Here is an 18,420-nt window from a genome sequence, read left to right as displayed (position 1 = left end):
ATATAGGTGCTTTTAGAATCCCCAGCCTCGGAATCAGAAGCATCTAGTTCTGTCTACCTCCTTCTTTTTCTCATCTCATGTCTCCCAGGGAATCTTCTCTGTTATAGGGAAAGTAGACTTGATTACCCTACATACTTCTTCCTTCCATCCGTCCTTCCTTCCTTCCTTGATTCCTTCCTTCCTTCCTTCTCTTTTTTAAAATTTATATTTATTAATCCCCAAACAATACATTAAGCATGGCCAAGATTTGAGGTAATCATAATTAAAAAACCCCAAAGAACTTGAAACAAGGCTCCCTGTCTTATATCTCATAATTACTATAATGATTCACATCTGATGGAAGAAAACCACAAGTGATTGACAAAGAGACAGCTAGATAGATGAAAGATAATGTGTGTATGTATATGTATATTCACACATTAACTTTCATCTATCTATCATATACATATACAATTATATATATATATATATATATATATATATATATATATATATATATATACAATTCCACATATATGTATATAAAGGAAGGGGACAGCTAGGTGGTACAGTAGATAGAGCAACAGCCCTAGAGTCAGGAGGACATGAGTTCAAATCCAGCCTCAGACACTTGACACTTAATAGCTATGTGATCTTAGGCAAGTCATTCAGCCCTAATTGTCTCCCATCCAGGATCATCTCCAGTTACCAGATTCATTTCTGAATAATAGATCCAGATGACTCTGGAGGAAAAAGTGAGGCTGGTAACTTAGTATAGCACCTCTCACTGAAATCCAATTCACTCGCTTATCATGGCATCACCTCTTGATGTCATGGCCTTCTTTGAAAACTAAGGACAAACATCACCACCATCATCATAGAACTATATTGATCAGGTGTGTCCAAACTGTTGTATGCAAAGGTTGTATGCAACTCTCATAGCTCATTCATGTGACTTGGTACCCATTGAAACCCAATCCCATTGGTAATACAAGTTACATTGTAGTCATAAAATAAATATCAAATTCTGTATGCAACCTTTGACAAATTTTTGTTGGGTAATGCTGCTCAGAAAAGCTAGAAGTTTAGCCACACATGACTTATAAACCAAAACATTTTCACATATATAATTCTGTTCTAAGCCATATTTGATAAGAAATTGGAAGGTCAATTTGCAACAACATTCATTTTGAACCCCTATAACTTAGCTCAAAGAAAAGCATCTACCCAACAGGGCAATAATTAACAATGTGAACTATTTGGTGGTCAGCATGTATCCTCTATCCTAGAACAGGGAAGCCTTGATATGACTGGAGCAGCTTGCTTAGGCATTCAAGTCAAAACCATACCAACACTAGAATTATTTTGATTGAGTTTTTAGTGATAAATCTTGATTCTGTTGTAACCTGACAGGCAACCTACCAGGCATGTGTGAATATTTTGGATCCTCTATGAACACATTCCAATTTGGAAATATTCATCTTTATGTCTAATAGTTTTTTGTGTTTTTCTTTTTTTGAAGTGCTTCTCAGCATTCTCATTTCTACTTATTGTCCTATGTTTAATTCAGGAGGAATGAAGACATTTCTATATGGTTCATATTAAGCTCATTACAATCTCAGAGCCAGGTCCCAGACCCCCAATTCATTTTAAAAATGCTTTATTAACATTACTTCTGGGAGCAAGTATAGAATATCCACCACTCATGCAGGTGGTAGATATTTTTCAGATAACCAAAGAAATTTCAGAAGCCTTCTGTGAATATATGAAAGATAAAAATATCAAGAAGCTTCTTCTAGTTCTTCCCACATTTAAGATTGAATAAAATTAACATTTTTCTATTCCTAAATGATTAGTTCAATCCAAAAATGGTTTTGTAATAGGTGCTCATAGAGTTTTTTAAAGGGCTTAGGGCATGAGGTTTTTTTTTTAAAGAATATAGGTGACTCTGTGTGGACTTGGGCAAGCCACTTAACCCCATTTGCCTATATTCTTATATAGGTGACTCTAGGTACATTCATTATCTGTCATCAAGAAAGATCTACACATTCACACATTATCTGTTAGACTTCATGTAGAACTTTTTACCATAAGTTAGCACAACAGTAGAGTCTTCAGGGTCAGAAATGACTTCTTATAATTCTGTCCCTTTGGAACTCCCCACTGCCAGATGTCACCATTCAAAATATTCTGAATATGCTGTACAATCAGGATGGCAACCATGTTGTCAACTCCTTGAGGAACAATCACATCAGCTTACTTCTTAATTAATTGGCAGCATAATTCCTCAAAGGAAGTTTTGACAAAGATATGGTGTCCTGAGTTACATTCTGCTCCAAGTCTTTCCCAGGATTTATATCTCAGAGAACTCTATAGGAGAGTCTCACATCTATTTGAGTAGTGCCAATAGAGCGGTACATGAAACATGCCCAAGATCTCAACTATGGAAAACCAAAATGCCCTTAAACTGAAGCACATCCTCAGGGCAAACCACAGGTGTCTCCAGTAATCTGTGAGGCAAAGGTGAAATAACAGGACACTGAAGAAGAGAGAGGGTCACAGGTAGTATGTACAACCAGCTTCATGCCTTAGGGTACTGAAGACTTGGAAGGCACAGATCACAAAGAATTCACAGAACCTAACCAAGGGCCTTGAATGGGTCACAAAATCAAAGGTCGTGACCTCAATGATTTTGCCCTCCAGAATGTATTTAAGGATCATGTGCATTAAGTAATTTCAAAACTCATCTGGGTGCCTTCGGGGCAGCTAGGTGGTGCAGTGGATAGAGCATTGGCCCTGGAGTCAGGAGTACCTGAGTTCAAACCTGGCCTCAGATGCTTAATAATTACCTAGCTGTGTGGCCTTGGGCAAGTCAATTAACCTCATTTGCCTTGCAAAAAAAAATTAGCTGGGTGCCTTCAGTGTTTTGCCCTTCCATTCCATGGGCAAGACCTTGTAGAATTTGTCATGACTCAGGATGACCAGTGGTCCACTTCATGCTGACCCAGCAATCCCATAATCTTCTACACACTGTGGACTTTCTACTGGCCTATGAAGGGCCACCTATCAGGGTACCTTTCCTCTGTAGCAGCCAAGTCACTGCCACCACTAGCAGAGCCCATCTCCTGCATTCCTTCTAATAGCCAATGATTATAAGATTGGGGAGAGGATGTAAATGGACTACAGTTCCTTGCTCTACACTGTTTAGGATACATAGATTTTGTGAGTTGGACATACCCACATTAATTTTCACACATTTCTAACTGACTCAGATGTCATATCCCAACAAGGAAGCTCTGAATGACTTTCCCTCAAGTTGCTATTTCATCAAGGTCATAAAAATGTCACCATTATCATCAATTCAAATCAAGAGGCATTTGTTAGGGGAAAAAAGAAGCATTTGTTAGGCATTTATTATATTATGGACAATGAATTGTACCTGGTGCTGGCAAGATAAAGGAGACAAAGACAAGAATGAAAATACTTACATTCTAATGATGTAATTACTTAATTGACTGACAAAGAATGAATTAAGTCACTAGAACAACACTCTACCTTGAAACTTAGAAACATGTCAATTTAAGGAAAGTTGGCCTTTAGTCTGAGAATTAGTCTAAGAATGCTTATTCCTAATTTCCTACTCTTTCATCCTGTCTTGGTTGTCTCTAGTCAATGTGTACAGAAAAATTTCTTCATGCTAGGATACTGGTAACTAAAATGTTACTTCCCCCCAATTTGAAAAGAGAATTGTCATTGTTCATGGATTTGGTAATATCTTTGATGAGTATCAAAGAGGAGAGGTAAACCAGCAAGCTATTTTAATCAATCAATTAATCAATCAATCAAACAACCTATTTCTGTCAATTTGGACTTCATCTATTCCAAATAAATGAATCTCTAATGGTAGAATTACAGAAAGGCTAGCACCTGAATGGGAGAGTTGTTTTTGATGTGAGTCTTCCCACTGTTTTTGAAATTGTCATATCAGTTTCTATCTATCAGCTTCTCCATCAAACCATCCCTATAACTTTATTATATTGACATGATTCTAGAAATTTGTCCTTGAATTGGTCAGCAAAGACATAATCAGATTTTATTTTACCATCCTCTTATCTTAATAGAAGTTGTCCTCTGTTATAGTTTCCAAGTAAACCATCAGAAAATAATACTTAAATTAAAGTTTGTACCTGTTTGGTCTCATTTGTCAAAAAGACAAAGAAAATGCTAGCATTTTCAGAAATGAAAGATTCAAGTATAATTCAGTGTTAATCATGACCAGCTACTCTGTATTATGATTAGGAGGGACCAAAGCCATTTTCCCAGCCTGACAGTGAAGAGTTTAAGCCCTAGGTCATGGCATCCTAAAGAATGCCAGCCTAAAGAAAAAGTCACAAACCAAAGGAGATTATCCACACCAAATCGACTACCTTCCTGGCTGTTAGTCATCCCTGAATGATGCAGGGCAGAGTCTCCATGGAGTAGACCTCCTCTCCAAAAATACTGGAAAAATGAGAAAGTATTAGTTGAATTCTAGAAGATTTACTTCCTTACTTGCCTACTTACCATATTTCCCCTTGTATAAGATCACCTTAAGTTTGGGACCTGAAATTTGAAAAAGATGAATTACATAAAGTTATTAAACTCAAGTTTTATTCATCATAAAATTCATACAACTCCTCATCACTATCAAAACTCCTATCCATTAGCTTGTCCTCATCTGTGTTGATGATTAATCTCTGACTGCTCTCCGCCTGTGCTCTGGTCTGTGGTTGACCACAAGCCCTCCCTGGGCAAGTCTGGTACGTGGATGCATGCTTGGTCCATTCTGTTTCATGAATCTGAAGGACCAGTTATGTCCTCCTTTGAAATCAGTCACTTCTTTTTCATCAGCAATTCTTTTGGCCTCCTACTAAACCATCTTTGTGGACACAGAAATTCCAGTTCCCTTTGCTCTTCAATCCATCTCTTCAGTTCCCTCTTTAGCTCAGGCCATTTGGCTGACTTGCCTCTCATGGTCTTCTTCTGCCAGGAGGGTTTTCAGGAGAATTTCTTCTTCCCTAGTCAGTCTAGGATTGTTTTCTCAGTTGGAGGAGGACCAATCTAAGTTCAGCAGCCGATTTCCATTTAATTTTGCAATCAGGATCACTTTGAACTTGAATTCAGCACTGTACAAAAATCTTTTCTGGGAAATGCAAGTAAAAAAATCTACAACCACTGTATAAGATCCTCCCAATTTTTAGTCCCCAAATTTGTCCAAAAAGGATGCTTCTTCTAAATGAGGAAATTCAGTACTCATCTATTGTTTTGCAACTAGAGGTAAAAAGGAATGCACAGGTAGTCTAGAAAAGTATAAGGAATCCAAAAAGCATCTGATTCAGCCTAATTAAATCACAATGTATTATCAAATGATACCCATTAAGGAGACCAGGAATATGAATATTTTGCACAGAGCTCAATGTTTTGCTTACAGTAGATAATCAAAAGTTTATTGAATGTAAATTAATCTTTATAAAATCATATCTATATAAAATGTAGCATGGGAAGAACCTTTACTGAAATCAGAGAACCTGGGTTGAAATTATATCTGTGACATTTAATTTGTTAGGCAAGTCAGCTTAATCTTCCTGGGTCTCATTTCCCCCCAACTGAAAATTAGGAAGTTGGATTAAATAATCTCTGAGGTTCTCCTGACTCTAAATTTGTTATCTAATGAATGCATTCATGGATATTTATGCAGCATGCCTTGCTTTATATAGTCAGTCAGATTTAAGAAGACTATGGGGAGGGGAGAAGACACCATGTTGATGCCAACATCAAGATGGAAAGAATTATTATCTAGAAAAGCCCAAATAGTGGAATTGAGAAATTAGTCAAGGGAACAATAGAAAATAGAAGGGGAGAAATGCTGCAAGGCCTTTTTGACTCATTAAAACTGGGCACCAGAGAGGAACTGTGACAATGGAAGATATGAGCCTTCTTTGAATTGGCTAGTTGGTCTTCTTTATTCTTCAGAGACTGATCATTAGCAGAGCCAAAATATTAGAGTGATATAGTAAAGAACCAGTCTTTGACTTATTTTTGTGCCCTCCTACAACCACTACCACACACATAGCTGGGAAATTTACTATGGATGAATTGGACCTCTCTACTAAATTCTTTAGCTATTGGCCATCCTCCTGAATTCTTGGTTACACTGAGAATAAGCATTTAAGTTATGGGACTTAAATGGTTATGTGCCTAAATAACTATTCATGGTTTCATTTATATAGAGCTAGAAGGGGCTCAAATGTCAAATAGATTTTTGAGGCTAGAGAGATTAACTGTTCAATGCTATCACATAGCAAGCATCAGAGCCAGCACTTGAATTCTAGTCTTCCAACTTCAGAATCAATGCTTTTTTTTTCCACTATATTTTGCTCATCTGGAGTCATTGGACAGATTTTCCAATTTTATCTGATCCAATTAGTGAACTGTTGTTCACTAACGAGAAGATTCCAAAACTGACTCATGAGAGAGATTTAGAAAATGGCTTCACCACTTCTCCCATCTTTCTCCAGCAGGAAAACAGAGGCATGAATCCTAATTCATCAATTGTGCAGAGTTCTTTTAGTTTCTATGAAAAAGGTGCTTGTTGGCTTCAGTAGTCCAGAGGTGCTCCAGAAATGTTAGCTTTTTTATTAGAATAGGTGGTTTTCAAAGTGTCCTTGTCTCCCTATCTCTTAAATCCAATTTATGTACAAGTCAAGACAACACCTTTGTGATATCATTGGTCTTTAAAAATGTAGGACAAACATTAACAACACTTTAAAACTTACTTCACTTGACTTTGAAGGAAGTTGGCTAATCTTGTCGCTGTTTTGACATTTTGGATATCATTACATCTGTGGAGAAATTCCCCCTTCCAAACTTAGAAAACACACACTCACAATATCATGAAAGCTAGAGGCACAGATGTACTCTAACCTTGAGTGAGGAATAGAGCTAGAGGTGTGGAGGGAAAACAATTCAGATAATCAAGGTCAAAAAAGATAGTTTGACTCAAGTTGTGGAGACTGAAGTAGGTGGCAAGAAAAATACCAGGTCTGAAGTAGGAGGAATCTGAGTTTGCATATTGGCTCTAAAAAGACTTTAGGCAAGTCATTTATTCTCTTTGAGATCAGTTTCTTCATCTGAAAAATGAAGGGATTTGGTTTAGATGATTTCTAAGGTTCCTTCTTTAGCCAAACTCATGATGCTAGTATATTAATTGACCCAAAGGTGAGTCAAACAGAAAAATCTAAATTAGAGCTTTGTTGATGAAGGGAAGGAAAGGGAGATATTCTTTAAAGACAGACACCTCTAATCAAGGCCTTAGGATCTGACATGTCAATAATAATCTTTTACTATTAATGTTATACTGGATCATGTTATTTATTAAGTGTTTTTTTCTACAATGAACATGAACAAGTTCGAATACCAATACCAACTTCCATAGCCTCTCCTACAGAGACCATAGATACTATTGTTTCTTTAAGAGGCAGTACAATCTCAAAAGACTGAATTAAACTACCTAACTATATGAAATAATTCATGGACCAGTCCTTCCTTTGTCAAGCTTCATTCTTTGAGATTAGAATAGTTCCACTTTCATCTTCCTAATAACTGTCTTTCCTTCAATAGAATGCAAGGCTCTATCTTTTTGAAATGAAATACATTTGTCAGTCATCAAGCCCAGGAATAAATATCACCAATTATGTTTAGCTGCATGACCTTTGGCAAGTCATTTATTGATATCAGTGAGATGAGAGGGTTGGATTAAGTATTTCCCAAGTCTCAATGTTCTGTGACCATGATGTGTTGAGTATCATCATATACAGTATCATACTAGGCAGAGAAGGAAACAGCATGAGAAGATAAAAGATAAAATCTCTAGCCTCATAGAATTTATACTTTTGTTGTGGCTCCTGGATGAATAATATTAAATTTCATCTCTTGTCTCTTCAGTGTGGCTCCCTCTTATGATCAGATTGCAAGTTATCCATATGATGACCCATTCAGTACGGCTCTTGTTCATCCCACCTCCATCCTCCCAGCCATAAATCTAATGACCTGGAGACCTTTCCAAAGTTCTTTTGATATTGTAAGGATTCCCAAAGAGCTTGCTGGCTGGCTGTCAATCAGTTACTAGATAAACACTTATTGAGGGATTGATCAATAGAAAAGTAGATGGGAAGGAAGCGAGAGAGAGAGAGAGAGAGAGAGAGAGAGAGAGAGAGAGAGAAAAGAAATTCAAATACATAGAAACATAGGATTTTAGTCCTAGTTCTGCATTGAATTCATGCTCCCCAACCACTTACACTTCTTTTTTTTTTTTGCAAGGCAATAGGGTTAAGTGGCTTGCCTGAGGCCACACAGCTAGGTGTCTGAGGCTTGATTTGAACTCAGGTACTCCTGACTCCAGGGCGGGTGCCCTGTCCACTGCTCTGACCTCACCTACACTTTTGAAAAGTAACAATAAAAAAACCCCACACATTTATCAAGTGTTTTTGAGGATTACCAAACTTTGCTCAGAATGGCTTTGTGCAAATATTAATACAGATGAGCAAATCAAGTGATTTGCTCCAGGCCACATAGCTCTTAAGATGCAAATCAAATCTAGGTCCATTGACTCCACATTTTCATTTTTCCCATGATTCTAGTCACTTCATTTCTCTGGGCATCAGTGTCCTCATTCTTAAACTAAAAGTGCAAGACAAGATTTCCAACAGTCTTCCAGATCTCCCATTCTCTTAAGATGTATGCCAATAATAATGCAGCTTCTTAATGGTTAGGGGCTTAGAAGTAATTAGAACTCAGGTTAGGGGGTAACCTAGGAGATTAAGTGAATTTTAGCACTAATTTGCATAATGAGGATTATTTAGAAAAGTTGAGGAAAAGGTCTCTTTCCCAGGTTACCTTCCATTGCTTCCAAATAGGCTAGAATGTTTGGGAGAAGTCTGATAGAATTGTCTCTCAGCAGCAGCCGAGCTTGCTTAATTATTCCCTTAGAATTAGCACTTCCCTACTTAGGCTTGCATTAACTTCAAGGAGAGATTTCCCCCAGTGAAAATAATAGCACTGGGTCCATCCTTGATAGCATTTTCTTGCAGTCAAAGCAAAAAAAAGGGGGGGGGGGGGGAATGAGGGGTGGAATCAAGATAATTAGCTCCTTTCTCCAAATTGATCAAAGTACTTTCCAGACATTATCTTATTTTACACGACCTCCCTCTTGAGGACCCACACTTCCCTTCTTGAAGATGAGGAACCAGACACAGAGATAGAAGGCAATTTGCCAAATGCCAGTCTGAGAACACAACCCCTAGAGGAAGCCAATGACATTTTCCTGCTACACACGCAATATTAACCACCTTATAAACATTTTATGATAAAGAATTGGGGGAGGGGGAGTTAGAATGGGAAAATCAGATTCTTGAAGTTCAATCACAGGACAATAAATTTAAAAATGAAAGAGAATTTAAAATGTCATCTGACTCAGCTCTTCATTTTATCTCTGAAAAAATTGAGCTTTATAGAGGTCAAGTGACTCACCCAAGGTCACACATGTAGATAATAACAGCTGTAATTCTTACCCAAATTCAGTTTTCATCTAAACTAAAAGTCCATATGGTTGGAAAGCACTGGTTAATATTTGTTATAATAATTAGCTCATCTGAAGCGCAGGGAGCAATATAATGACCTCTGTCTATTTGATTCCTTCCTCTTTACCTTCAGGGAATTTATTATAGGAAAAAAAAGTTCAGAGTTCAGTTTCAATTGTTCTAAAACCCCAAATAGGAAAATTCTTAACACCTAGGCAAAGATTAGACTGTGTTATATCTATCTCTAGTTAATCTCAGTTAACCTCTGACTTTTTTGTGATTGAGGAAAATGGACAGCATAATAGGAAAACAAAGGCAGATTATATTGTACTATCTTTTGATAGACATTGGAAGGTCAAGCAGGAGAAAGAACTGACTTTTCATGAGATTTCTCTCTGTCTGAGACCTCCATATTTTGCACCAAACACCTCTCTCAATGACAAACCCCCTGACATTTCGGAGGCTGATGTAAGTAGTGGAACCCTGCTGTTAATGCAAAGTACTGTTGTTTGACTCTAATCATCGGAAATGTTGAATCTCTGGAGAGGTGCAGGGGACTCCTTTACCTTTTGGTTGGTCATAAAAGTTCATTGTAATTTGCAATTGTAAAGTCCCACAGGCTTGGTTACAAACCAAGTTTTGTTTTTCATGTCATCTTTTCCCTCCCTGAAACAACCTATGATTCTATGATTCATGGGGGAGAGTAGAGCACTGGACTAGATAACTCTGACCTTGACTAACTGTATGACCTTGAATACATCACTGATCCTTTCTTTGCTCAGCTAGTACTGAAACTATTCATTGATTTCTCTATAATTAGCATTTGTGTCCTCTTTGACCTTAGCTAGAACTTCTTTAATGATACTAATTATGGTTGGTTGCCAAAATCAAGAACACATAACTAAAAATATTACAGGGTAAAAAATGGCCTTAAAAGTTTTATTTTGTTTTCACTTTTTGTTTTCACTTTTCTCTGAGAAGGTGAATCAAACCCATTCAACAACAAATCTAAAAGGTAGTAAGTTCTCCTTTAAACAGAAACTGGATAAACATCTATTGTAGGGATTGGGAAGGGGCAGGAAGGTAAAAGGAGTTCCTTTGGACTGGGTCCACTTGAATCAGGGCTAACTCTCATACAGTGGGAAGGTCCTTCCCAGGTTGAAAAGCCTCTTCCAACTTGAAAAAAAAAATGATTCTGAGTATTTATTAAGTGGTGTCTGTACACACAATCAGTGTGTAAACAGTGCTAACAATTCTTTTCAGAGCTTTTCTTTCCCTTCCCTTCTTATGCTCTTTCCTGCCAAGGACCTATCTCTATAAAGGAAATAAAAGCTCTACTCTATACTCTGTCTCTCTTTTCTCCATTTTTAGGATGTTTGGTAAGTTTCTCTAGTTCTCCCCAATCCTCTGTGACACTGGAAGCTCTTTTATATTAAAGGATTAGTTGACAACCATTCCCACAGGGTTTTGGGAAAAACCATCCCCAGTTGATGCCAAGGGGCATTCTCCTGGTGGCCAACCTTTTTGTATTTTTAGTTATATAAACAATCATTGTGCAAAAATGACCAGCCATTCCAAGATCTATCTAGTGTTCTAGCCCTCTAGCTATCTTTACAGTCTTGTTTTTTTCAGATGCTGCTTAATCCTGTCTCTTATTCAACAAATGTTTGAGAATGATATATTCAGGCTAATGTGCCAGACACCAGTGACAAAAACTCAGTTAACCTTTTGCTGTAGCTCATGTAGTAGTTGCTTTAAATCAATTAGATTCCAAAACCAAGCTATTTAATTTAAACTTCATTATGGCTTCCAAGGCTCCCCCTTCTTTGATTAGTAGGATTTATAGAATTTGCAACCACTTTAAGAGGTGATCTTCCTCAGACCAGCTAGATATTAGCCTTGCCTAAAGAAAGCCCATCCCTCTGGATCTATTCCATTCCGAAGCCCTCCAGTTCACCTGATAGGAAAAAAAAGAAATCATCTTGTTTGCAGTGTGAACCCCTTTGCCTTAGAGAATTGGGTAGGAAAATGGGCCAAACCTTTATCATTTTAAACCCTGCAGAAAAAAAAAATATAAAAACAAGTTGACAAAAGCAAGGAACAACTTGGTTTGTCTCATGCTGTCCCATTTAAATAGTTTTAATGAGGTTTGTGAGATTGTATTTGGGAACATTAATTCCCCTTTCAAGATGAAAATGTAGCCGTTAGGCTACAGGAGTGAGGGTCATTCAAATATCCCTCAATAATTTGTGGTGTGAATTTCAGGCAAAATTTTGCTCCTAATATTTTCACTGTCAATGTTTCTTACTGGGCTATTTTACCATCTCTGGCATCATGGAAGGATTTGGAGCAGTGTTGCTTTGATGAACAAATATGAGTTAAATGCTTTGGGCTGCCCAGATATTAACCACCATTTCAATACAAACCAACATCCTTTTAGCTATTGTAATTACTATTAATTATCATCATTATGTCTCTTCAGATGCTCTCTCTTGGAATACTAATGTATGTGTGTTTGAGGATAAAAAAATAAAAAAGGAAAATTTATCAAGCACTGACAGTAAACATACTAAAAGGGGCTTTAACATTTGAATCGTTGTCCATTGAATGGAGCTGAAATGTCCATTTTTCCCCACTCCCTTTCCCTAAGCGCTTAATGGGCACCTAGACTTATTGGTACAGCTAAGATTTGTTCTTCTAAGGTGAAATGCTTTGAGTATTATGCAGTCCCTGGGAGCTTGAAACCTAGCACTTAACAATATAATATGGTAAAAAAGAAAGCTCATCTTAATCAACAGTGTTGCCAAATGTCCATAGCCCTGGAAGTGTTATTCAGGGAGGCACCCTAATTAGTTGGCCCTTAGAGTATCATATTCAGTAAAGAGTGTCAAATTTAATTTTATCATCCATAAGCAACCAGGGGAGGGATTCAAGATGGCACAGATCTCAGGATGATACCATAAAGGTGGGTTGAGATGTTTATCCTGGAGAAATGAAGATTCAGGGATAACATGATACTGCCTTTCAAGAATTAGAAGATCTGTTATATGGAAAACAGATTTAAATTGTTTTGTTGAGATCTAAAGGCCAAAATTAGGATCAATGAGTAGCAGCTGCAGGAACATAATTCAATTAGTTAGCACCCATTTTTTTTTTTGGAGACTCTTTCCCCTATTTTCACCAGATAGGAGTGAAGTGACCACTCATGGAAGTTAAGTAACCAATTGGTGGGGATGCTGTAAAAGGACATCTTGACAGCTGATCTCTGATCTCCTCCTCAACTCCTCCATTCTGTGATTCATCCTCTCTTCTCAAAACCCAGCCTTCTTTCTGAGGCATATATCAATTGTGAAGTGATCAAAACCCAGATTTAGAAGATGACTATCCTAAGTGAGACAAAGTGGTGACTACAAAGAGATCCATGCCATTATTCACGTTTTAGACAATTCTCTCTCTCCTTGAATTTGACATATCAGGATTAACTATGAGCCAGTGTTCAGACCTTGGTTTGAAGGCAAAGGGTAGATAGGTGCTGCTTTCATACTGACATCTCATAAAAGAAAATTGTGAAGGAAATAGCAGAAACTGCTTTGCATTCTCAAGTGCACCTATACATATCTATCAGCAAATCAAACTGGTATGGTAGGACAAAGCTGTAATCCTACAGGTGCCAGAGGAGCATATATCTCAGATCTCCAATAAATTTGCTATTCAGAGGAAGCATCAATTGATTTTATAGTAAAGTAGCTTTCCAATTTATAGGAATGCAAAGGAGAGAAACTGGATAGTGAGCAGTCGTGAAAGAATTCTTACTCATTTCTTTCTAACTCAAAACAGCAAAAGTCCTAAAGGGCAACTGGCTCTGCAGAGAAGCATCTCTTGGTTTTCCTTGGTTGCATGCTTCTTGGTGATGGAATTGTGCTCCCCAGTTCCATTCTTCTACCTATTCATTAAGAACTTCATTAAGAAAACTACAAAGAGGGGCGGGTAGGTGGCACAGTGGTGTAGTGCATAGAGCACCATGGGCCCTGGAGGCAGAAGTACCTGAGTTCAAATCAGGCCTCAGAAACTTAATAAATACCTAGCTGTGTGGCCTCGGGCAAGCCACTTAACCCCATTGCCTTGCAGAAAAAAAGAAAGAAAATAAAAGAAAACTACAAAGAAAGATATAAAACTAAGTAAACCACAGCCCCTGCCCTCAGGAAGTATATACTCCTCTGGGGGGGGGGGGAGACCTATATGTAAGTAAACTGTAAAATATGGTGACCTGATAAATGCCATCAGAGAGGACAAACGTGTGGAAATCCAGGGGAGTGACCTCGATAACAATTTTGATGCAAATAGAGGAGATGTTAGACTTTTTGCATGGTCAGTGAGTTATGATTAACTGAGGGAAAGTATAAATATAACAGGGAAAAAGACTGCTGTGAAAAAAATCAATTTAAAATTGGAAAAATGCAAAATAAAATAATGAAGTTGATCTAGATGATATGTTTCCTTCCAGCTTTAACAAAAAATGAAATGAAAAGCAGTTCAAAAGAGGAAATAATCTCTTTGGTCAGGAGCACTATAAAAGACTATATGAAAGTTGTAGCATTTGGATTGGGATCTGAGTAATGGGTAGAGAACTCTCCAGATGGAAATAGGAATTAGGGTACATATTACTGGTATAGAGACCAACATGAACAAAGTCACAGAGTTTGAAAGAAAGAGGAAGAGTTCAGAAAATGGATGTTCTGCCATTAGCAACATGCTTTATACTTAGTCTTAATTAAGGCAAAGTTAATTAACAAATATTGGAGTCATCCTATTCTGAATCATTGGTAATAACTCTGTCCTGAAAGTGAAAAACCAGATGATGGCCATACACACACACACCCAGCCCTGCAAATCATATAGAAGGTTAAGTTGTTTTTTAATAACATTCTCTGTCCTTTATTTTTTCTGAATTTCATAAAATGGCTAAAAATATTATGTAATAATGACATATTCATTCTGCCTCCCATTTGGCAATTTGGGGCATTTGTTTGATGGTTTCTTTAGCTTTTTCACATCTTTATGCATCAAGCCTCTCCTCCTCAGATTTTTATTTTGTAAAACAGGGAAAAATACTAAATGTTATTTCCATCAAGTAAAACTGTGATATTCTATCCATAATTGTTTCCCAAACTATAGTTCCTTAAAATACAAGATTCTTACCCTAAGTATGGCAGACTTTGAACACTATTATGTCATATGATATTATATTATTTGTTTCTCCTAAAACTTTTCCAAGAACTTTATTGTGATGTGTGTTCAGAATTTGAGAATTTGGGTGAATCTATAGCAATTCATTGTCCGTTCAGAGATAAATTTAGCATATGGATTGTTTGGACTTCACCTCTAGATTCTTTTTGAAAATGTTCATTCACATGAGAGTTAATTTAAATGGACAATAATGTACAAGAGTATCATAATAAATCCCAAATTAATTCTCTTTCAAAAAATATTGCCTTAGTTTTCAGGAAGAAGATATATTAGTAGGAAAAAACTACTGGGTTCATTTTTCCAGGCTCTAATCTTGACCAACTAACTACTATCTGTGAGCTTTAGTTTCCTTATCTGCTGAAAAATCCATTTGAAAGAAAGAAATAGAGTCCTGATGCTAAAAGAAGGGGGAAAAAAAATAAAGTGGATCTAGTTCCAAGCTTGAATGCATCTCAGTTTCTGCCTGAAATTCAGCATCCTTCTTTGCCTGAGAATAAGAAAATGCACATAATTTATACATCATGCTCATGTGCAAAATTTCTCTCATGCGATCCTGGACAAGTCAGTCACTTAACCTCTGAGGGCAGGCAATTCTGTAAGACTATATTTTGAAGAAAAGGTGCTGAGTTACATTGACAATTAGTCAATAAGCATATATTAAATCTTTACTATAGGGTAAGGCACTTTGCTAAAAGGCAAAAACAGAGCCCTTGACAAAGATCTCAAATTCTAGTGGCAAGTTTACTCATTCAAGATTTTCATTTATCAATTAAATCAAGGTCCAATTATTATTTTTTTGTATTATATTTCTATAGGATGAGGACTATGGGATACCACCATGGGTACATGTGACTCCCATTCTTCTCAATTCCACAGTTTCCATGAAGATCTGGGATTTCACATCAGTTTTTATCTATATAGTACACATATAAATTACTAGACCCCAAGTTTTTTTTTGAAGTACAGTGTCAAGATTTTGAACTCATCCTTCTTGCAGTCCATAAACAGATCATGAGAAGAGAGATATATCAGAAATGTCATCTTTCCTTTTTGCTTCTAGACATTCAAAGCAGTAAGTTGTCTCAAACTTAAATGGTAGCATTTTAAAATGTTTTTAAAGGAACTGGTAGGATCAGAGAAGTTCCTTTCAGTAAGGAAAATGGTAATTTCTTCCCATTTTCCTCCTTTCTTGCTTCCTATTCTATATGGCACTTCCATCAATGGCCCAGGATCTGGCTGCCTTAAACTCTTCTTTGTGATGAAATAAGTTGGCAATGCCACTGACCTTCCACCCTTCTCTCAGAATCTCTAAGGCTTCCTTTTGGAACACTGAACATTCACTAGTACAAAATCTTTTGTCACTTTTTCTGGTAATAACTGAGGGCCAAAAACCTCTCTCCACTGAAAATTTTTGACTCCAAAAGTCAGGCTGCAAATATGTTCACTTGGCACATTATCACCCCTACAGGATTTATTTTGTCTTTCTCAACCCTGAATATGTTTAATCCTATTTGTCATTTGTACCTTCAAAAACAGAATTCGTCACTTCAAAGTAGCCAAAATATACCATGTTCCTATTCAGGAGAGTGGCTAAGAGATTGTAAATAGAAAATATTTTGGCCTTGAACAATGATTGAGCTCTGTGCTCACTGTATTTCAACTGTTTTTAGACATTGATGTCTAAGAATATAGATAGAGTGAATAGCAAGTCACTCAGAAAACTCCTGAGAATTTCTTTTCTTATTTGATTCATTGCAGGACCCTTGGTCAGATACATTGCATCCTTAAAGTCGAGTCCCCATCACCGTGACCATGGCAGAGGACGCTGATATGCGCAATGAGCTAGAAGAGATGCAACGCCGGGCTGACCAGCTGGCCGATGAGGTGACCATGAGGGGATGACCTGGGAGGTGGGAGGCTATTGTAGTATGCTTTTTCCATATTAAAAGAACTCTCAACTGAAGAGTGAAGTTTTGTCAAAAGGTCAATTTGGCTTTACATATTACAGGTCACAAGACTTTTGAAGACATGAACGAATTGCCTATAAAACACTGCCAGTTATAGAGGAGGGTTTGGTTCAAATATCTATTATATAATATGCTACAAGAATTAATGAGGCTGAAGAAAGAGCATGACTGTTAATAAATTTCACAGTCACCCTAATTAAATTAAGGCCTGCTAGCAATAGTCTCTTCCCATTTAATGCTTTAAAGATGCAGTGGTATCTTTGCCTCTATGTCATTTTATTTAGAATATGTTTGTTTTATTTTTATTCTAAGGCATCCAAGAAAATTGCATGTGAAAAGGACTTGTGGTGGGATTTCTAGGAGTCTCATAAAACTCTTGATAGTATTCATCCTGTCATGAGAGATAATGGTTAATTGTCCAGAATCCAATATCCTCCAAACAAGAATGCTAAATTACTTCTCTATGTATTCATGAGATTTTTCATCTGTCATGTACAGTAATTATCTTTTTCAGATGATTTTTGCCTTTGATATCAGGATTACTTTCATTTAGATCTTATAGAGACAAGCTATAATTTAATTGCCCTAGAGAACCTTATAATTTGGTAAGCCTGATAGCAAAAAAAGATTGAAAGAAAAGAGACTGACTCAGTTATAGCAGAAAGGGCAGCAATTTTGAAGGTTGTTGGTTTTTTTCATTACATAGGAAGAGAGGGAGAAGGGAAATTCTAATCTTTTTCAGTAAGAAAAACTCAAGTTTAACCTCAAAATTTTTCTTTGACCTACCCTTCTTTAAAGTAGTTAAAATCTAAGTATTTATTGACTGAGAATAGCTATGATAATAGGATACTATGAATTTAGCAATATTTTTCAATAATTTTGTACTTTGTTAATTTCATCTATAAATTTGAAAAAAATCAGTATTTTATATTCAAATTTTGACTTGTATATTTGAATATTAATCTGAGTATGTACATTTGCAAAATAATTTTATACATGTGTATGTGTATGTGGTACTTATTTCCTTTTCCAAAAGGTAGGCTTGCTTATTTGTTGACTTCCAGACCTCTTGTAGTTTCCCAGACCCCTTGCACCAACTTCAGTTGCAGTCTACAGCCCACTGAATAGCAGCTACAAGAATAAATCAAGTAGAAATTTGGGGGGCAAGTAAGTAGAAGGTACCAAGAAGGTATTGGTTTAGAGTATTTAAATCAATGAAGATAGATTCTCTCCTATTTTATAAAAGTACTCTACTACAACCTGTGTCAAATTATGTAGGATCTATATAGGAGAAAAGCATAATATTGGGGAACCTCAGATAGTGCCAGTACCTAGTCACAGTGGCATGGTTTGTACACTGGAAAAAGATCATAAATGAAAGTAGGCATATTTTCATTTCTGTGGTTCTCTGCATTCTATTTATTTTGCATGGAAAATGATAGTGATAACTAAATTTCTTACATATATTCATACATATACATGCAAATATAAAGCATTGTATATATATATATATATATACATATATATATATATTAAGAGTCTATGCACAGGTAAATAAAATTTATGTAATTTGTGTGTAGATTAAAGGAACCCATTTCCTAAATTCTTTT

At 36.6% G+C, this 18,420-nt stretch overlaps 1 protein-coding gene and 1 pseudogene across 2 annotated transcripts in view; one reads left to right on the top strand and one right to left on the bottom strand.

Annotated features, from left to right (window-relative positions):
- The window catches only part of SNAP25 (synaptosome associated protein 25), a 91,838-nt gene that overhangs the window by 47,325 nt on the left and 26,093 nt on the right, over positions 1-18,420 (top strand). For both annotated transcript variants that reach the window (XM_074209452.1, XM_074209451.1), the window contains exon 2: positions 16,602-16,727. In XM_074209452.1, coding sequence (XP_074065553.1) covers positions 16,656-16,727 — 72 coding nt within the window. In that variant the 5' untranslated portion in view covers positions 16,602-16,655. The remainder of the gene's footprint in view (positions 1-16,601; positions 16,728-18,420) is intronic.
- LOC141519453 (uridine-cytidine kinase 1-like) lies at positions 2,036-10,119 on the bottom strand (annotated as a pseudogene).

The sequence above is a fragment of the Macrotis lagotis genome, chromosome 1 (assembly GCF_037893015.1).
Source record: "Macrotis lagotis isolate mMagLag1 chromosome 1, bilby.v1.9.chrom.fasta, whole genome shotgun sequence".
Taxonomy (NCBI): domain Eukaryota; kingdom Metazoa; phylum Chordata; class Mammalia; order Peramelemorphia; family Peramelidae; genus Macrotis; species Macrotis lagotis.
This window is presented reverse-complemented; position numbering and strand designations above follow the sequence as displayed.